Source organism: Taudactylus pleione, unplaced genomic scaffold (genome assembly GCF_031769625.1).
Source record: "Taudactylus pleione unplaced genomic scaffold, aTauple2 ptg000541l, whole genome shotgun sequence".
NCBI lineage: Eukaryota > Metazoa > Chordata > Amphibia > Anura > Myobatrachidae > Taudactylus > Taudactylus pleione.
Genome location: NW_028284943.1, coordinates 3020782 through 3037655, shown reverse-complemented (window position 1 = coordinate 3037655; position 16874 = coordinate 3020782). Strand labels below are relative to the sequence as shown.

Below are 16874 nucleotides of genomic sequence, written 5' to 3'. Positions count from 1 at the left end.
GATCTTTCATGGTCATAAAGTGCTGCAATGGTAGATTCATGGGTGTGTAGGAGACTTGGCTTCATTTATTTATTAACAGTTTCTTATATAGCGCAGCATATTCCGTTGCGCTTTACAATTGTAAGCATTAATAGAACAAAACTGGGTTATAACAGATATATAGGTAGGAAGGCCCTGCTCGCAAGCTTACATGCAACTCATCCTCCACCATGCAGACACGATCCTCAACCTCTGTAAATGGCCTGGAGTGCTGGAATAATGGAGCCCCAGCTGAATTGACTGCCTCTGTGAGGGTAGGGGCTAATTTTTTATCAAGTAGAGGGTCTTTGTACTGACAGGGAACTGTATTTAGATGAATCAAACGGGGCATCCAGATTTGTCATTGCCCTTACCCATGAGGCCAAGCCCTTTTGTCAGGTACGCAGTTTATGTCCCTATTTGAAAACTGGGCAATGCTCTTTCTGGCCCAGGGTACCAAAAAGTCTACTTATGGCTCTGCTTATCACCACAGGACACAACTGCCCGCGGGTGGGATGGCGGGACATCCAAAGAGCGGGATTGTCTTGCCAAAATTAGAACGTTTGGGAGGTATGCGTGTGGCTCTGAATCAGCCCCTTGTCTCCAGAATTGACCCAAAAACCGCGATACAGCACACATGAAAATAGATCTTTTTAAATATATCGGAGATCGATGACCATCTATAGAACATACCGGCACTAAGGCAAATCATGGTCAGGGGATGCCTTTGGAGCTAATTGTGCCTGGGGCAACTGCATTATGTATTCTGATCTAAAGTCACAGCTATGCCGGTACCGGCACCAGTAACAAACAACATAGCACAGTATAACAGTACATAAAATGCATCATCTGGCAGATTAGGCAGCGCGCATGCGCATTGCGTACACAGGACTCAGGCTTCCCCCGTGCTACTGCTGTGCTGTGCTGCCGCGTCTGAGGTCATCACGTGGTGGCCTGGAGTAAGCTCCTCCTCCTCTCACTGCGCGCTCCCGGTACTCTGTGACACAAGGCGCGTTCCCGCAGGACAGAAGTGGTGAGTGTTTTTGGGGGTGTTGGCAAGCTCTGACTATCTACCCCTGGGGAGGCAGATTGCACTATGCGTTATCCTCCATGTATATTCACGTCTCCTTTGTGCATAATATTAATAGCTGTTTTACGGGAGGGGTAAGTCTTGGGTGCTTTTATGCAGCACTGCTGGGCTGCACACACACACAGATACAAATCCGTTTTATAATCACCAGTAACCCAGTGTTGCTAACGACCTGGCCCAATATCAGCCTCACTGCATGTTCTCGGTTCTGCAGGGGTCTGTGCCCTCAGTGACGCTGTCCTGCCCCTTCATGGATCATTCATATCTGGGTGTCTAGTGGCATCTCCTGTGTTACCTATCATTCCATAGAAGGCTATATGCCAGCCTCTATTGCATTCATACATTTGCTATCAGACATATTGAATTAAAGAACTCACAATAATAACACATTTCTAGGTTGCATTCATTTTCACTTGAAGTTATGTATACGGTTTTAAATGAACATAATTAACACATGTTTTATATACTATGAGGGCTTTTATTGTGGGGAATCTTTGTGTATTTATTGTTGTATACTGTAGCAGGTAAATCAACTATACATGTCACGCTGTGACTGAAATAGGATAAGCCCAGATATGGCTGGGGGGCGTCGGGGCCCGAACCGGACGTCTTACTGCCGCACCCCCCTTTGTGACCCGGGATCTGCTGGTGGTGCAGTCCATGGTGGGACCCCTACTGTGAGTGGAGTGAGGTCAAGAGTCAGGTACAGAAGAAAAGACTTATCAACAGTCTTATGTTATTCAATTGTGCTGCATTATAATACTGTTGAATCTAAATACACATGCACTCACACCTATGTGTTAATTAGCTTTTTATATACCATATCTAATGAAAGTCCATAAATACTGTAGGAAAATTGTATATTGCTGTAAGTCACTTTCAGCATAATAAGTAGAGGTAAATCTACGCTTTGAGGGCATGTACTGCTGGGTCTGCCCTCTATCCCACTCTAGGGCTGATTCAGAGTCGTACTCGGCCACGTCTTTTGCCATTGTTGCATCTGCGTCCTATGCTAATGCTGCTGTTCACAAAACTGAGACTTGCACCTGCAGCATCTTGAGAGAGGGCATTTCCGTCTGTGCATCTTTAGACGCCACCATTGGTCGCACCATTGAAACTTGCACTAGCCCTATGGCAGGCGCAGTTTCTCTGTCTGAGTATGGCCTCCTGTGTGAGCTTTTCAACGTGTAGGGATGCAGCCGCTTTCAGCAACATGCCCGCGTCTACCTAGCCACCCCCGTTACCTCTCAGAAACTCTGACTACAATTCACAACCCGTACGGCCCATTCTGCACTGCATCTCTGAGTGCTAATAATTGGGACGCATGCGCAAACTTAAACATCGGCCAACTGCTTGCGACATCAACACTGCGTCAGAATTGTCCCTCTGTGCTGAACTCTGAGATCCTCCTGGTAAATAGAAAATCCATGAACTTTAGGATGTGCGCATGAATAGTGCTTACTATATATATCAGGGGGTATAATTACTAAAGTGCGGGTTTTTAGAAGTGGAGTTGTTGCCCATAGCAACCAATCGGATTCTACTTGTCTTTCTAGCACCGTCTAGAAGATAATAGCTTGAATCTGATTGGTTGCTATGGGCAACATCTCCACTTGTAAAATTCCGGACTTTAGTAAATATAGCCCTAGTGATAATTTTTTTTAAAGCTGTTTGTGCTGTGCTAATGAATCAGAGCATAATCTTGACTATAATGCACAAGTTTGTATATAGCTTTTGTATAGTGGTTAGCTTTTATTAGTTCCAATATATATATTTTTTTTGTCTTATATTACATAGAAAAAATGATAACAAAGACATTCCTTTATAAGAAGGTTATACTTTTATTTATAAGAAGCGTATACTATGTAATATATTGCATGTTTTGCTGTAGTTACATCGGTGTGTGCTCACTTTTTGATTCATTGTTGGAGGCAAAATAAAGTTGCCAGAACTGTGGCAAATTTATAAGTACTTGCTTAGCTTTACAAAAAGTGTTGTCCGCTGTGGGAAAATTGAGTTAGTATATTGTTTTAGAAAGAGGAATGTAAGTACAGGTTGAGTCTCCTAAATCCAAATATTCCAAAATACGGAATATTCCGAAATACAGAATTTTTTTGGCTTGACTGAGATAATGAAACTTTTGATTTTTGATGGCTCAATGTACACAAACTTTGTCTAAGGCACAAATTATTAAAAATATTGTATAAAATTACCTTCAGGCTGTCTGTATAGGGTGTATATGAAACAAAACTGAATTTTATGTATGTACACAAACTTTGTTTGATTCACAAAATTATTGAAAATATTGTATAAAATTACCTGCAGGCTGTGTGTATAAGGTGTATGTAACACATCCATTCTGTGTGTATATTTGGGTCCCACTCCCAACATATTTCATTATGATATGCAAATATTCCAAAATACGGAATATTCCGTGATCCAAAATACCCCTGGTCCCAAGCATTTTGGATATCGGAGACTCAACCTGTAAAATAATCAGTGTCCCTGAAAAAGAGAGGAAAAACAGTTCGGATGCAATAGGTTACATTTGTTTGTATTGGTTATTGTATTTATAAAGAAGTGGGCTCACAGTTTACCTGTCTGCAACACAACTAAGTATCAGGACTTCAATCTGAAGTTCCTTTTTCTTGAATATTTCATAAAGGAACTGACAAAAAAAAAAATGTATTGTTAATTTTTGTTTCCTCCTTTGCCTAGAACCTGAAACTTCAATGTAAAAGATCAAATCTTCATTATTCACCATTTCAGTTAATCAGACTATATGTCTAACTCTCACCTCTTTTCAGGAGTAGCTCCAGTACAGGCTTGTCCAGTCCTCCTCTTGCAGCCCAGACAGTGGTACCTCTGCGTCACTGCAAGATCCCTGAACTACCTGCAGACCGCCACCTCCTGTTTGAGCTGCAGCTTTTCCTATGTCACCTCATTGCCTTGTTTGTGCACTACATCAATATCTACAAGACTGTTTGGTGGTACCCACCATCCCATCCACCTTCACATACTTCTCTGGTGAGTACCAAGAACTCTTAGGTCAAATATTGCTGGATATAATTAAACATGAGTGAAAAACCACCACTGTATGTTAACTGGCTATCATTTGTTCCAAAAACTGCTGAGAAATTAAAAATTTTTTATGATTGAATTAGGTCAAGAACATCTGTTTAAAACTTATCCAACACGATTTAAAAAAAAAAAAAAAAAGTATTGGCTTCTTTAAACCATTAACTGTCATATCGGAACATTGATAATCGGAAAATCACAGCTTTACATTTCCCCGGTGGCTGCTCCTCTCTGTAGCCACCCTGTATACAATTGGGGGCTGAGGGCTGCTTGATCTACCTTGCCCCTGCGGCTGCTCCTCTCTGCAGCCACCAGGTGGACGGTGCTGCCAGGCTGCCCTATCAGCAGTAATCGGCTGCACGGCAGACACTGGCGGATGGTGTAATGATGCAGAGGGGCCAGGAGATCTCTCTGAGATTGGTGGCTGCTGGAAGATTATCTTTCGGCTGCACCCAGTGGGCATTTCTGATTGGTCACATCAGGTGCGGCCTTGTCGGATAGACCAGCCTGGCAAGGTCGCATCAGATGCGACCACACCAGGCAAGTGGTTAAAGAGGATGTTTTACCATCTCTATTATACATTACATTGTATCAGCCATGAGATAAACAAATATGCACATGACCTGGTCCTTATTGTACTTATTTTACTGCAGAACTTCCACCTGATTGATTTTAATGTGCTGACCCTCACAACGATTGTGCTCGCTCGAAGATTGATTGCTGCAATTGTGCGGGAGGTATGTCTACAACACACTTGGGTTCTTGGTAGAAAAGCAAATTATTAGTTATCAAACCTTTTTTCTCTTTTGTGTAGGCCTCGCAAGGAGGGAAGTCTTCTCTGCCACACTCCTTGCTCCTGGTGGCTACAAGGTTTGCAGTGCTGACAGGAACAGGATGGAGTTTATGTCGTTCCTTAATTCTGCTATTTAGGACACACTCCTTCCTCAACCTGCTTTTCTTATGCTACCCGTGAGTGAGTGATCATAAAAACAAGAATTCTGCCAGTGGGAGAGTGCTATGGGAGTATTGCACAAACATAACATTGCACTCTATAAAAAGTGTACATGTTATTCAGGGGGAGGTCTACTAAGCTCTGAAAAGTGATAAATTGGAGACTGATAAACTACCCGCCACTTAGCTCCTTACTGTCATGTTACAGCCTGTGTTTAAAAAAATAACAGAAGCTGATTGGTTGGTAGTTTATCACTCTCCAAGTTATCACTTTCCAGAGCTTAGTACATCTGCCCCTATGTTTTGTATTTACTTTCAACCATCGTTTTAATGTCCACTTAGAAGAGCTCCCAGTGCCTAATACTTCTGAGTACTGTGCAATAAGTGCACAAAATAGTCACTTTTTCTTTGTAGGACACAGGCTTATTTAGTCACATTGTAGAAATCACACACAGACCATCCATACTTTTACTTTGATCAGTAGTAGAAATGTTCAGATCCTTTAACCAGTGTCTTTAATAGAGTAATTGTCCGTACAATCCTGTTCTCCCTTGCAGCCAAGCAGTTGGGAGTTTCTAAATTCCTGTCAATGTTGTATGTGGGTTTGTACCTTGGTCCAATGCAAGAAAGAAACAGTTTAATAGATTAAAATGGGGCTATTTCAGAGATGTGGTTAGCACACATCTCCTATAGTGCCGGCACAAGACCCGTACTTCCCATGTGCAGTGATTGACAGCTGACTGTCAGTGATTGACATTCTGCTGCCGCTTCTGGGCAGTAAGGGAAGGCCGTTGCCGCTGTTGGGGCGGTAAGGGAAGATTCCAGGATCTCCGTTGGCTGGCGGAGATTTCCTGGCCTCTTATGAGGAACTGAGTTTGCCGGTTTGAGTGACCCCATGGTCACTCAAGCTGGGACACAGGATCGCGCAGATGTTTTCCGATGCTGCGTCCATGGACGCAGCTCAGAAAAGTACAGCATTCAGGAGACGTGATGCCTCCTGTTGAATTATCATAATAGTGCTATCGCAGCTGCTACCATGGCAGCAGCTGCGGTAGCAACACCGTCGGACCTTGAATCTCCCCCTATGTTCAGAGAAAGTATAGTTTGTTCAGTAGTAATTAGTGTCTGATCACCTTTTGTTAGATGCTATTTGAATGTTAAAGGATTAAACTAAATAGATTGAGTATTCTTGATGCACATTTCTCTTAGACACTGTGTCCAACCATGGAAAACACACAGGCATAGGGCTGATTCTGATTAGGGAGTAAAGCAAAAAAGCAAGGAACTTTGCACCTTGGTAAAACCATGCTGCACTGCAGGTGGGATAGATTTAAAATGTGCAGAGAGATTTAGATTTGGGAAGGATGTGTCTAAACCTAAATCGCAGTGTAAAAATAAAGCTTTCCAACATTTGTCGGCTACATGCAAAAACAGCCAGTATTTACCCTGCAAGCAAAAATGGTAAATGTATTTGCACCCCATGCATTGCTGCATGGTTTGTTTTAGATACAAAGTTACTTACTTTTTTTTGCTTTACTCCCACCTCAGAATCCGGGATTAAATTCAAACATAGATGGTGCTCACCTTTAAGTATTATTATCCAAGCAAGTAATGACTTTTCTGTTAGTCTTTGGTTTCTGACACAACTTTAGTTCTTCTTCACCCACTTTGGGGGGCTTTGTTACTCTCTTTTTTTTTATTTATTTATTTATTTATGAAAGGTAACTACAACAATAGATAACATCAGAGAAACAAATACCGTCATTTCCTTTGCTTTCTATTATTTAGAAAAAAAATAGGATGAGGAAAGGAGAGTAATAAAGGAGAGAAGGGGGGAGGTAAAAGATACATAGTGGGCCTAGATTAGTAATCAAGAGCGAACAAAGTACAAAAGTAAAAATAGTCAAAACCTAAAAAAGACTAAAGTAGCTGAATAGTTCTTACATAAACAGGAGAGGCTGTATCCTTCATGGAAGGCAGCATCTGCTACTTTTTTTTTCACATTTAATTTGTCAACGTATCCAAGATATACGGACACAAATTAATATTGAAGATTTTTGCTTTGATTAGTCTACCACAAGTATGGGCAATGTTAACAGTGCTTATTGTCTTAATCTGTTTTACTGAATTGCACATAGGACAGACTAGGATCATAAAATAAGCCCCTGGGAATTATGTTTGTAATGTTTTCATTCTTGTTCAGTGCTACAGAATATCTTAGAATTGTTTGTTTCCTTTGTCTTTTTTTATGCTACTGTTGGCAGATTTGGTATGTACATCCCTTTTCTGCACCTTGGGTATGATTTCCGGCGTTCTAGCCTCTTTGCCCATGTTCCTGGCACTCATGTTGGTGGAGACCTAGGACCTGTAGATAAGGCAGGACGGGATTACCTGACCGTGTTGCAGCACATGTGGAGGCCAAGCACGGATCCTCTACCCACGCACGCATGCTGCCTCTCTCCTGACCTAATCCGCAGTGAAGTGCATTACCTGAAGCTGGACTTCAACTGGCGAGTTCGGGAGGTGCTGCTCAGCTCCATGCTTTCTGCATACTACGTGGCCTTTGTGCCTGTGTGGTTTGTCAAGGTACCAGCTCTTCATATGGTGCAATGGATTGGATAGATATACACAAGCACATGTTACTTTCTTAGCCCAGTTTGTCCTTTCACTTTTTTTGTAATATAACCTCCAAAAACAGCTGTGTATATCTTTACCTTCCAATGTTTACTTAATGAGAATGCATACACACATTTAATCATGTATCCTGCACTTCATTTACATTCTACAGCACTTCTTTTACATTGGTAGCATCATATATTTTTACTTTTTATTCAACTATTTTTGACTTTGCTCCCTGCTGCTATAGGTAACTGTCTACTTTCACACTTACACAAGTCTTCAGCTTAAATGTTCTCCTTTGTTTCCTTTGCACAGAGCACTCAGTATTATGACAAGCGTTGGTCATGTGAACTGTTTCTCCAAGTTTCCCTCAGCACGTCCGTGATCCTCACCCAACACCTGTTGCCCGCACGGTACTGCGATTTACTGCACAAGGCAGCAGCTCACCTTGGCTGCTGGCAAAAAGTGGACCCAGCTCTGTGCTCCAACATGCTGCAACACTCGTAAGAAAATATCCACCTTATCTAAACTGCACATGAGCAAATTGTGAACTACTGTCGTTCAGTCCATATTATAGTGATTTGGAGTTAGTCACGGCTTTGCATTTCTGAAAAACTTCTCTATTCCTAAGACTGATATTTAGTACATATGGGGGATGTTAAGGATAACTCTGCTTTTATCAGTGTTTTTGTAATAAATTCCACACATGGTTTTCAAGGGATAAGAATGGGATTGGGAATTAAACAGAATGGTACATCTTTATACCATGGAAAAAAGTATTTGAGGAATGGTGTTATTTGTTATAAATCTAACATATAAACCCATAACTGATTGATTATTTAATTTTGGGACCATTTACACACTTGACTGACTGCAGTGTTAATGTTTGTTTGACAGATGGATGGAGGAGTGCATGTGGCCCCAAGGTGTGCTGGTAAAGCACAACAGGAATGTCTACAAAGCTGTTGGTCACTATAACGTAGCAGTTCCCTCCGATATGTCTCATTTTCGGTTTCATGTAAGTGTTGCCCTCAAAAGATGTATTTTTATTGTGCAGCATTGGAATTGTATTGGCAAATTGTTTACAGTGTTTTTGTTTTCACTAATGGATCCCAATGGCCAGTCCGTACCTGTGATCAGAGCTAATGCCCAGGATTTATGGATAAGTACAGCCAGGGTTAACTGCAGAGATACAGTAGACTTGTCGATAAGTGTGGTCAAAGGTACGGTACACTTGTGTTCACTTCTCAGTGCAGACAGTAACACTAGGTAGTGTTCATTCTAGCACCCTGGACCTGTCACAACACGTGCAGTTCCTCTTTCCTGCCTCGGGAGTTGTTTTCTGCTCTGGTGCTTCTAGCACACTCAGCTGATGCAACAAACTGCTGAGATACAGACCAAATGTGCTAGAAGCACCAGAGCAGTGAACGACACCCCATGCAGGAAAGAGGAACTGCATGGATTGTGACAGCTACAGGGTGCTAAAATGAACAATACCTAGGCATTGCTACCTGGACACAATAATTAGCCAGTTTGCTGGGTTAATATAGTGGCTGTAATGATGACATGATTCCTGAGTTCATATAAAATGTAAAATAGGGCCTATTTAGCACTGCTAATTAAGATAGCCCCAAATATGTTGGTTGGAGAAAGGAATGAGTGTACATATAACATGCACCAATCAAGTGCTGATGTCAATACAGATAGAGCTGTCTGTACAAGAAGACTGGAAAGTGAAACGAATGGGGTGACAGCGAAGATGTGGGTGTATGTAAAGGAACACTATGAAAACAGTATAATTACTGTGAATGACATTTATTGCACATGGAAACATATAACACAAACATAAAAATTAACTGCAATAAGCTACTATTGTGTACACTTGCCTCTGAAGAAGTTGAATCCGTTTTGACTAAACATGTAAAGCTGGCCACACATCTAAAGATTATCTGTCCAACCAGCCAACTTGTTGATTGGTTGGAATGAAAATCTGGTAAGGTATAAAAGCAAATGACAATGTGCAATTTGCTCCCAAACACCGGAAAATGGACAAAAACTGTTGTTTGAACAAATTGTTTAGATCAAACATTTAACAAACTTGTCTGGACGACCATTTTCATGTTTTCTGGCATTTAGGAGCAAATTACTGATCATCATTTACTCCCATTCCTTACCAGATTTTCATTCCAACCAATCAACTAGTTGGCTGGTTGGATGCAAGTTGGTCTAGTGTGTGGCCAGCTTAAGGCTAATCCCTCTACCACCCCTTGGACTTCACTTCGAGACACACTGGTATTCCACCATCCGGTGTACAGACTTGTAATACATTTATCTGGTTTACAGCTACCAGTATACCTCCTGCTGCCACTTCAGGGACTCCAAATAGGGCTCTGCAATTGATGTCACCCAAATAAGAATGGCATCTATCTGGGAACTGTTTTCCATGAGAAAAGTGGTATTCCTTTTCAACACTCCAGTAAACTGTATGTACTCCTCATGGGAGCCAGCCTCTCGCACACACAGGGTGGACCACAAACCACACAGGACCTAACTCTATGACTTCTGATATCCTTGATGTGCTAACACCTGATTCCTCTGCACACAGCTGCACCTATAGGTCTTCATCTCATTCCTCTTTAAACTCTTTTTTTCAAGTGACTGTATAATATTCCTTGAATTGGAGTTCCCAATCTAATTTTCCTGTCCCAATATCCAGTCCAAGGACATTTTTCAACTGCACTAATACATGTTAAAATAGTTAGCTTATTGCAGTATTGCATTTTTATGTTTTTGTGTGCAATAAATGTAATTTACAATAATTATACTGTTTTTAAGAGTGTTCCTATACAAATATATACACTCACATCTGTGCTGTCACCCATTTTTTGTTTTCACTTTCCAGAGTCCATATAGTTGCCTCCATCAGAGCACAAACATACATGAGATTCAGGGCAACATCATGATTTCATGGGGCAATCAAGCCAACAACCACCAGCAACTAAAATCTGTGTGCACCAGCCATCCTGGGCCTCAACTGGAAGGCCGGGGAGCATATAGTTTGTGAGCTATTTGTAGGCAAGATGTGTATAGAGCCTGGCCTATAGCATAACGCATCTGGTTATCCACCATAGCGGATTATGTCAAAGGGACTGTAGCTTGTGACCCGAGATGTGTAAAGTATATTAAAGACTAGATCATTTCTCCCATTTCCTCTTTTGAATAGGATAAACCAGGTAACTGAATTGTTTAAAATAATGACTTTTATTAATACTACTGTTTAAAGATTGTATTCACTTTCATGACTGAAAATGTGGATTGTTTAACCAAAACTGTTTTATTTGCTTTGTAGAGTTTCAATCTTTTTCTCTTCCAGTTTTTCTTTAGTAACCCACTGCGGGTGCTGAACATGTTAACGGCGCTGGAGGGATTTCTCATATTTTACCAATTGTATTCGCTTCTCTCGTCAGAGAAGTGGCACCACACCATCTCTCTAGCCCTCATCCTGTTCAGTAATTACTACGCCTTTTTCAAGTTGCTCCGTGACCGGATTGTACTGGGGAAAGCTTATTCTTATACAGGGGTCTCAGACTCTGAGCAGAAGCTGAACTGACTCCACCCCAAGCATCAAAGCTCTGTATTTTTGTTACAATTGCTTTGTTTCTTTGTGTAATTAAAAACAAGAGCATATTTTTTTACTCTGCAATGTTGTCTGGTGGTTTTGCTTGAAATAGTAAGAAAAACTGGCCAATATTTAACACCTATATTTTGTTTTGGTTATTTTTACTATACACTTGATTTTTCTGGAAGTGTGCAAAGTTCTGCAGACCCAAAGAAAGGGGAAAGAGGTTTATTCTTACTATGGCCTTGATATCCTTTCTTTCATTTTTTATTTTGCTTTTAAATATTGGAATAGAAGCATGGAGTTTTTTAGGGGGTTTACAAGTATGCAATACAGTGATCGTTCCAATCAAATGTATGCACAGTATAGTTCACTTTGTTTTGCAGGACTCTGTAAGTCACATGGGTATTTATGCAGCTATGTATGTGTAAAGGGTGGGTTAGGCTTAAGCTGCACGGGGGGGTTAAGCACTAGAGAGAGGGGTAGAGGAGAAATCGCCAGAACGCCAGAGGATCACAACTCTGACCTGGAAGTGACGGTCACTTGACTGCTGGAAGCCGCGCTGGAGCTGCTGCAACCTTTGGGAGCAAGGTGAGTCACTGCTGGGCCACCGGGGACGATATGTAGACATTCTAACAAGTCGACATTTCATCACTATCTATATATGATGAATGTCGAAATGGGCAACGTCAACATTATGACCATGTCGACATGGTGACTCGACATCTCATTTACCACTTTATAAATTGAATTAGAATCATTTCAACAGTAATGCAATTGAAGTTTAATCAAAATAGATGTTCACTATTTGATATAATATAGCCACAATGCTAATAAATAATCGGCTGGAGTAATATATATGCAAGCAGCTATATAGTTCTGTTTTCACTGTCGCATATCCATACACCAGGCCACCAATAAGAAGCATATATATCAGGATGCAGCAAAGTGTCATTAGGTCACACATACGGGGGGCAGGCTACACTTACATGAATACCTCCTTACTATACTCAACTTATGCTTGCCGACCCCCTTTCCACCCCTTCAGGCATAATAGGCTGCAAGTCAATGTCTAGCTCTGCATTCACAGTGATATGTATGTACAGTATGGAGATACGAAGAATTGCTGAACCCCCACCATGAAATGAGGCTCACAGTCTGTTCTGTGTAAGTGATGATTGCCTGTTGTAAATTACTTTGGGAATATAAATACCCCTCTCCCAAAATTAAAGAAACTTTCTTTTTCAGGGTCCATAGGGCTCTACAGGGAGACAATGGGGTGTAGGTGGCACCTGGAGGCCTGGATACCAACAGCAAAGCTTTTCAGTCCCAGGATGCACTGGTCCTTCCCCCTATACTGTCCGGTAGGAGCTGAATCACCATTTTTAACAGCAGGGCTGCTTCAAGCAGCCCAAGCTTAATTTTTATGATTTTTTTTTTATTTCTAGTATGTTTTACTACTGAGCGGCAGTACTAGACAGTCCCTTGGTTGTCTGCACCACTGCTGCTCCATCACCCCTCCACGACACCGTGACACCAGCCCTCAGCTAGGTACTCCCAGGCGGGACACTGAGGGGGACTAGCTAGCAGGCTCTCCGGACCCCAGACTGCAGCCCGGAATCCAGGGGATAGTTAAGGCGGATCCCCACGTCTTTGTGCAGTCTTGCCTCCTGTCTCAGGAGACAGACCAGAGGCGCTGATGTGAATACTGGTTTGCCCACGACTCCACTAGACCACCGGGGCATATATAATACTGGCACAGAGGCATATTTTACAGGCCAGGGGACCCGGTGGTTAACGTCAGCAAGGGCAATAAGGTGCTCTCCCTGCAGCCCCTCCCCAGCTCAAGGCACCATTCCACTGTGGTCTTGCTGTGCCCTGAGCTGCTCCTCCCTCACCCTACGCCCCCTGAGACGTGCGGCAACCATTTTTGGCAAGTAGATCTCCGGGAACGCTGGGTCCAGTCTACCTGTATACCTCTTCCAAGGGCCTGGTTATACAGCGCTATATCTTACAAGCCACTGCGGTCTGTAGTTGATTTAGTGCCTATTGCAGATATATACAGTGTTTTTCTGCGTTTGTATGTGACCTGTGCTAGCGCTTATCTTTACTTTCTATACTGTCAAACATACCTTTCCCTTTATTCTACTATAACCCTGGCATACTAAGGTATAAGGGAGTTCATTGTCCCTCATATCTCCCATAGATTTGGGAGGGCTATCACATACCATATAAAGCGGTTGCTCACTACACTGTGCCATATTTATACATATGGATTGCTCACTGCACTGTGTCAGATTGTATATTTTATCCCTGTGGCTAAGGCTGGCAGAGGAAAGAACAAACAGGCTGATGCTGTTGCTCCTACTCTGGTGTCTTGTAAGTCCTGCTCAGCGGGCTTATCTCCAGAGGACCTCTTTCAGGATGGTCTTTGTACAAATTGCTATAACGCCCCGGGCCCCTCAGCCCCGGTGTCTTCTCCTAAGGACCCACCCTGGGCTACCTTTTCACAGGTGCTGGCAAAAATTGTGAACCACCTAGCGGTCCTGTGGTAGCTCCCCCTATGGAATGGCCACGACTGGTGCTCCCTGCACATCCTTTGCCTCCCCCATGGGTAGATGTACTTTCTACATCAGAACAGAGGGCCTGATTCAGACCGCAAGTGGGTCGATGGTGGCCCAGTGCGCATGCGCACGACGGAGCCGGCTCCGTCATGCGCGAGACCCAGATAGCGACGGACAAATCGTTGCTCCGGGTCTCGTACCAAAGGGGACGTGTTGTCGATGTTGAGTGACAGCACGCCCCCTTTGGTGGGCATGGCTGCCCAGACGGAGGTGTTCCCATGGGAACGCCTACCGTCTGGGGCCGGCCCCACTGACATCACAAGTGATGTCAGTGGGAGTGCTTTCGGCTCTGTTTGAGCCGAAAGCACTCCAGGGCTTGCGGCAACGAGACCCTACCACAAGGGTCTCGTCGCAAGTCTGATGGTCGTGATGGTCTTGACCACCCACAGCTATGAGCGGGGCGTTAAAAAAAAAAAAAATAGCCCGGCCCTGATTCAGAGCGAGCGCTCTGTCAGAGCGTCCGGCTCGGAATCAGGCCCAGAGTTTGGCCAATATCTCTACCCTTTTTCAGCAAATGCTGCAAAAAGAGAAGCCTCTCCCTAGTAAACCTACTAAGCGTGCTGTGTTATCTTCCCAGTCCACCCAGCTATCAGAGTCTGATATATCCTCTGGGGAGGCAGAAGACTCAGACCTCTCTCACTCTGACTCCTTATCAGGAAACGAAGAGCCACCCTCTGAATTAAATATACCGGCACTAGTGAGAGCTGTAAAGTCTATTCTACAAATAGAAGAGGCTCCTAAGAAAAAACAGCCACTGTTTAAATGACAAAAGGTAGTTTTACCAGAGTTTCCTCACTTTGACCAGCTATATCTCACATGAGCGAGGCATGGAATATGCCAAGTAAAAGGTTTCAGGTACCAAATTGCAACCTCCTTGAAGGAAAGGATATAGATATATATATATATATCTATATATTCAGAAAAAGGTAGTACACGGCGCTGAGTCCTGAAATTATATCCCAAAGCAATATCAGTTCATCAAAAGACGCACTCCCCACACGTATAGGGTGGCTGCTCCTACTCCCATATACTGCTGCCCAAGCAGCCTCAAAATCTGTAAAACAAAAGGGTGGAGAAAAGAGCGCCTCCTAGTGCATTAAATAAGTAAATTATGTAACCATCACCAAAGATAATCACCCTCTGTGTAGATGGGGGTGTAGCTGGTATAGTGGAATTCACCACTTATTCAACAGCAAGAACAATCACAATGATTCCTTATTTGTCCAACTTCTGGGAACCCTCAGGCTTTTCCCTCCATATAGACCAAAGTGCATCAACACATAGAGAAAAATGGAAAGACCATAGTGTAATTCTATACACACAAATTTATTCAACAGAAAATAAGCATATCAAAATGACCGTACATGAAATTTAAAAGGTTCAAGCTTATCTGCATAAGAATGTCACTGGTAGAGGATCATACCACACACCACCTCAACGCGTTTCGTCCGTTAAAACGATTTTGGACTTCAGGAGGATGATGAAGTCCAAAATCGTTTTAACGGACGAAACGCGTTGAGGTGGTGTGTGGTATGATCCTCTACCAGTGACATTCTTATGCAGATAAGCTTGAACCTTTTAAATTTCATGTACGGGCATTTTGATATGCTTATTTTCTGTTGAATAAATTTGTGTGTATAGAATTACACTATGGTCTTTCCATTTTTCTCTATGTGTTGATGCACTTTGGTCTATATGGAGGGAAAAGCCTGAGGGTTCCCAGAAGTTGGACAAATAAGGAAACATTGTGATTGTTCTTGCTGTTGAATTCCACTATATAAGGTACACCCCCATCTACACAGAGGGTGATTATCTTTGGTGATGGTTACATCATTTACTTATTTAATGCACTAGGAGGCGCTCTTTTCTCCACCCTTTTGTTTTTTATATATATATATATATATATATATATATATATACACTCACACAGGAGCTATTACTCGTCCTGCTAGGGCTACGGCCTGGGTGGCAAAAGCCAATGAGAGTTGGGCAGAGGCCCTAGAAGATATATTTCCCCCTGATGCTTCGAGGGAACAGCTGTCCTACATATCTCACATTAGAGATGCAGCCTCCTATTTAGGTGAAGCAGCTATGGATACGGCTTTCCTAGCCTCTAAGGCAGGCCTGGCCAACCTGTGGCTCTCCAGCTGTTGTGAAACTACAAGTCCCAGCATGCCTTGTCACAGTTTTGCTATTAGGGAATGCTAAAACTCTGGCAAGGCATGCTGGGACTTGTAGTTTAACAACAGCTGGAGAGCCACAGGTTGGCCAAGTCTGCTCTAAGGCATCTGCCACTTCTGTAGTGGCCTGCCGTATTGCTTGGCTCCGCTCATGGAAGGCCTGACGTGGCGGGGCTCTCCCTGGGGACTACCAGGGTGGGGGGCCGACTTCTTAAATTCGCCCAGTTTTGTCGTGAGACCACATCAGACGCCTGGGTAAGAGAAGTGGTCTCCCACGTATATGCCCTATGCTTCCTGAGGCGACCTCCCCAGCAGTTCTTTTGCACAGGACCTCCATTGGACCCAAGCAAGGCCCTGCTGATCCAAAAAGCCATTCAGTCCTTACTGATTTCAGTAGTAATAATTCCGGTCCCCTCCTCACAACGAGACAAGAACTATTGTTCTTCCCTTTTCTTAGTTCAGAAGCCCAACGGGTCTCATCGGCCTAGCCTCAAACTCAAATCTCTGAACAAGTTTATCAGGGTGCCCAGGTTTTGTATGGAAACCCTCCGCTCTATCATCCTAGCTATGGAGCCTGGGGATTTTATGATGTCGCTAGACATTCAAGACTCTTTCCTACATGTACCTATAGCGCCTTCTCATCAACAATATCTCCGGTTTTCTATACTACAGCAGCATTACCAATTTCAGGCTCG

The 16874-nt window shown here is 42.9% G+C and overlaps 1 protein-coding gene across 2 annotated transcripts; it reads left to right on the top strand.

Annotated features, from left to right (window-relative positions):
• Nucleotides 1–952: 952 nt before the first annotated feature.
• On the top strand, nucleotides 953–11459 carry TMEM39B (transmembrane protein 39B). Of its 2 annotated transcripts, none has more exons than XM_088451228.1 (9): nucleotides 953–1051; nucleotides 1630–1811; nucleotides 3916–4135; nucleotides 4840–4923; nucleotides 5001–5155; nucleotides 7402–7723; nucleotides 8072–8259; nucleotides 8654–8774; nucleotides 11130–11459. In XM_088451228.1, exons 2-9 carry the CDS (start codon nucleotides 1684–1686, stop codon nucleotides 11364–11366), a joined length of 1455 nt encoding a protein of 484 aa, XP_088307354.1. In that variant the 5' UTR covers nucleotides 953–1051; nucleotides 1630–1683; the 3' UTR covers nucleotides 11367–11459. The 2 variants fall into 2 exon arrangements, with proteins under 2 accessions (XP_088307354.1, XP_088307355.1); XM_088451229.1 differs by lacking the exon at nucleotides 953–1051 and adding an exon at nucleotides 1070–1182.
• Nucleotides 11460–16874: the final 5415 nt, after the last annotated feature.

Excerpts from the sequence above, each read along its gene's own strand:
- TMEM39B (XM_088451228.1), top strand. The coding sequence starts at position 1,684 with ATGGCTGGGGGGCGTCGGGGCCCGAACCGGACGTCTTACTGCCGCACC. Across the intron at positions 7,724-8,071 it reads TGCCTGTGTGGTTTGTCAAG|AGCACTCAGTATTATGACAA; the intron begins GTACCAGCTCTT and ends TCCTTTGCACAG. Across the intron at positions 8,260-8,653 it reads TCCAACATGCTGCAACACTC|ATGGATGGAGGAGTGCATGT; the intron begins GTAAGAAAATAT and ends TTTGTTTGACAG.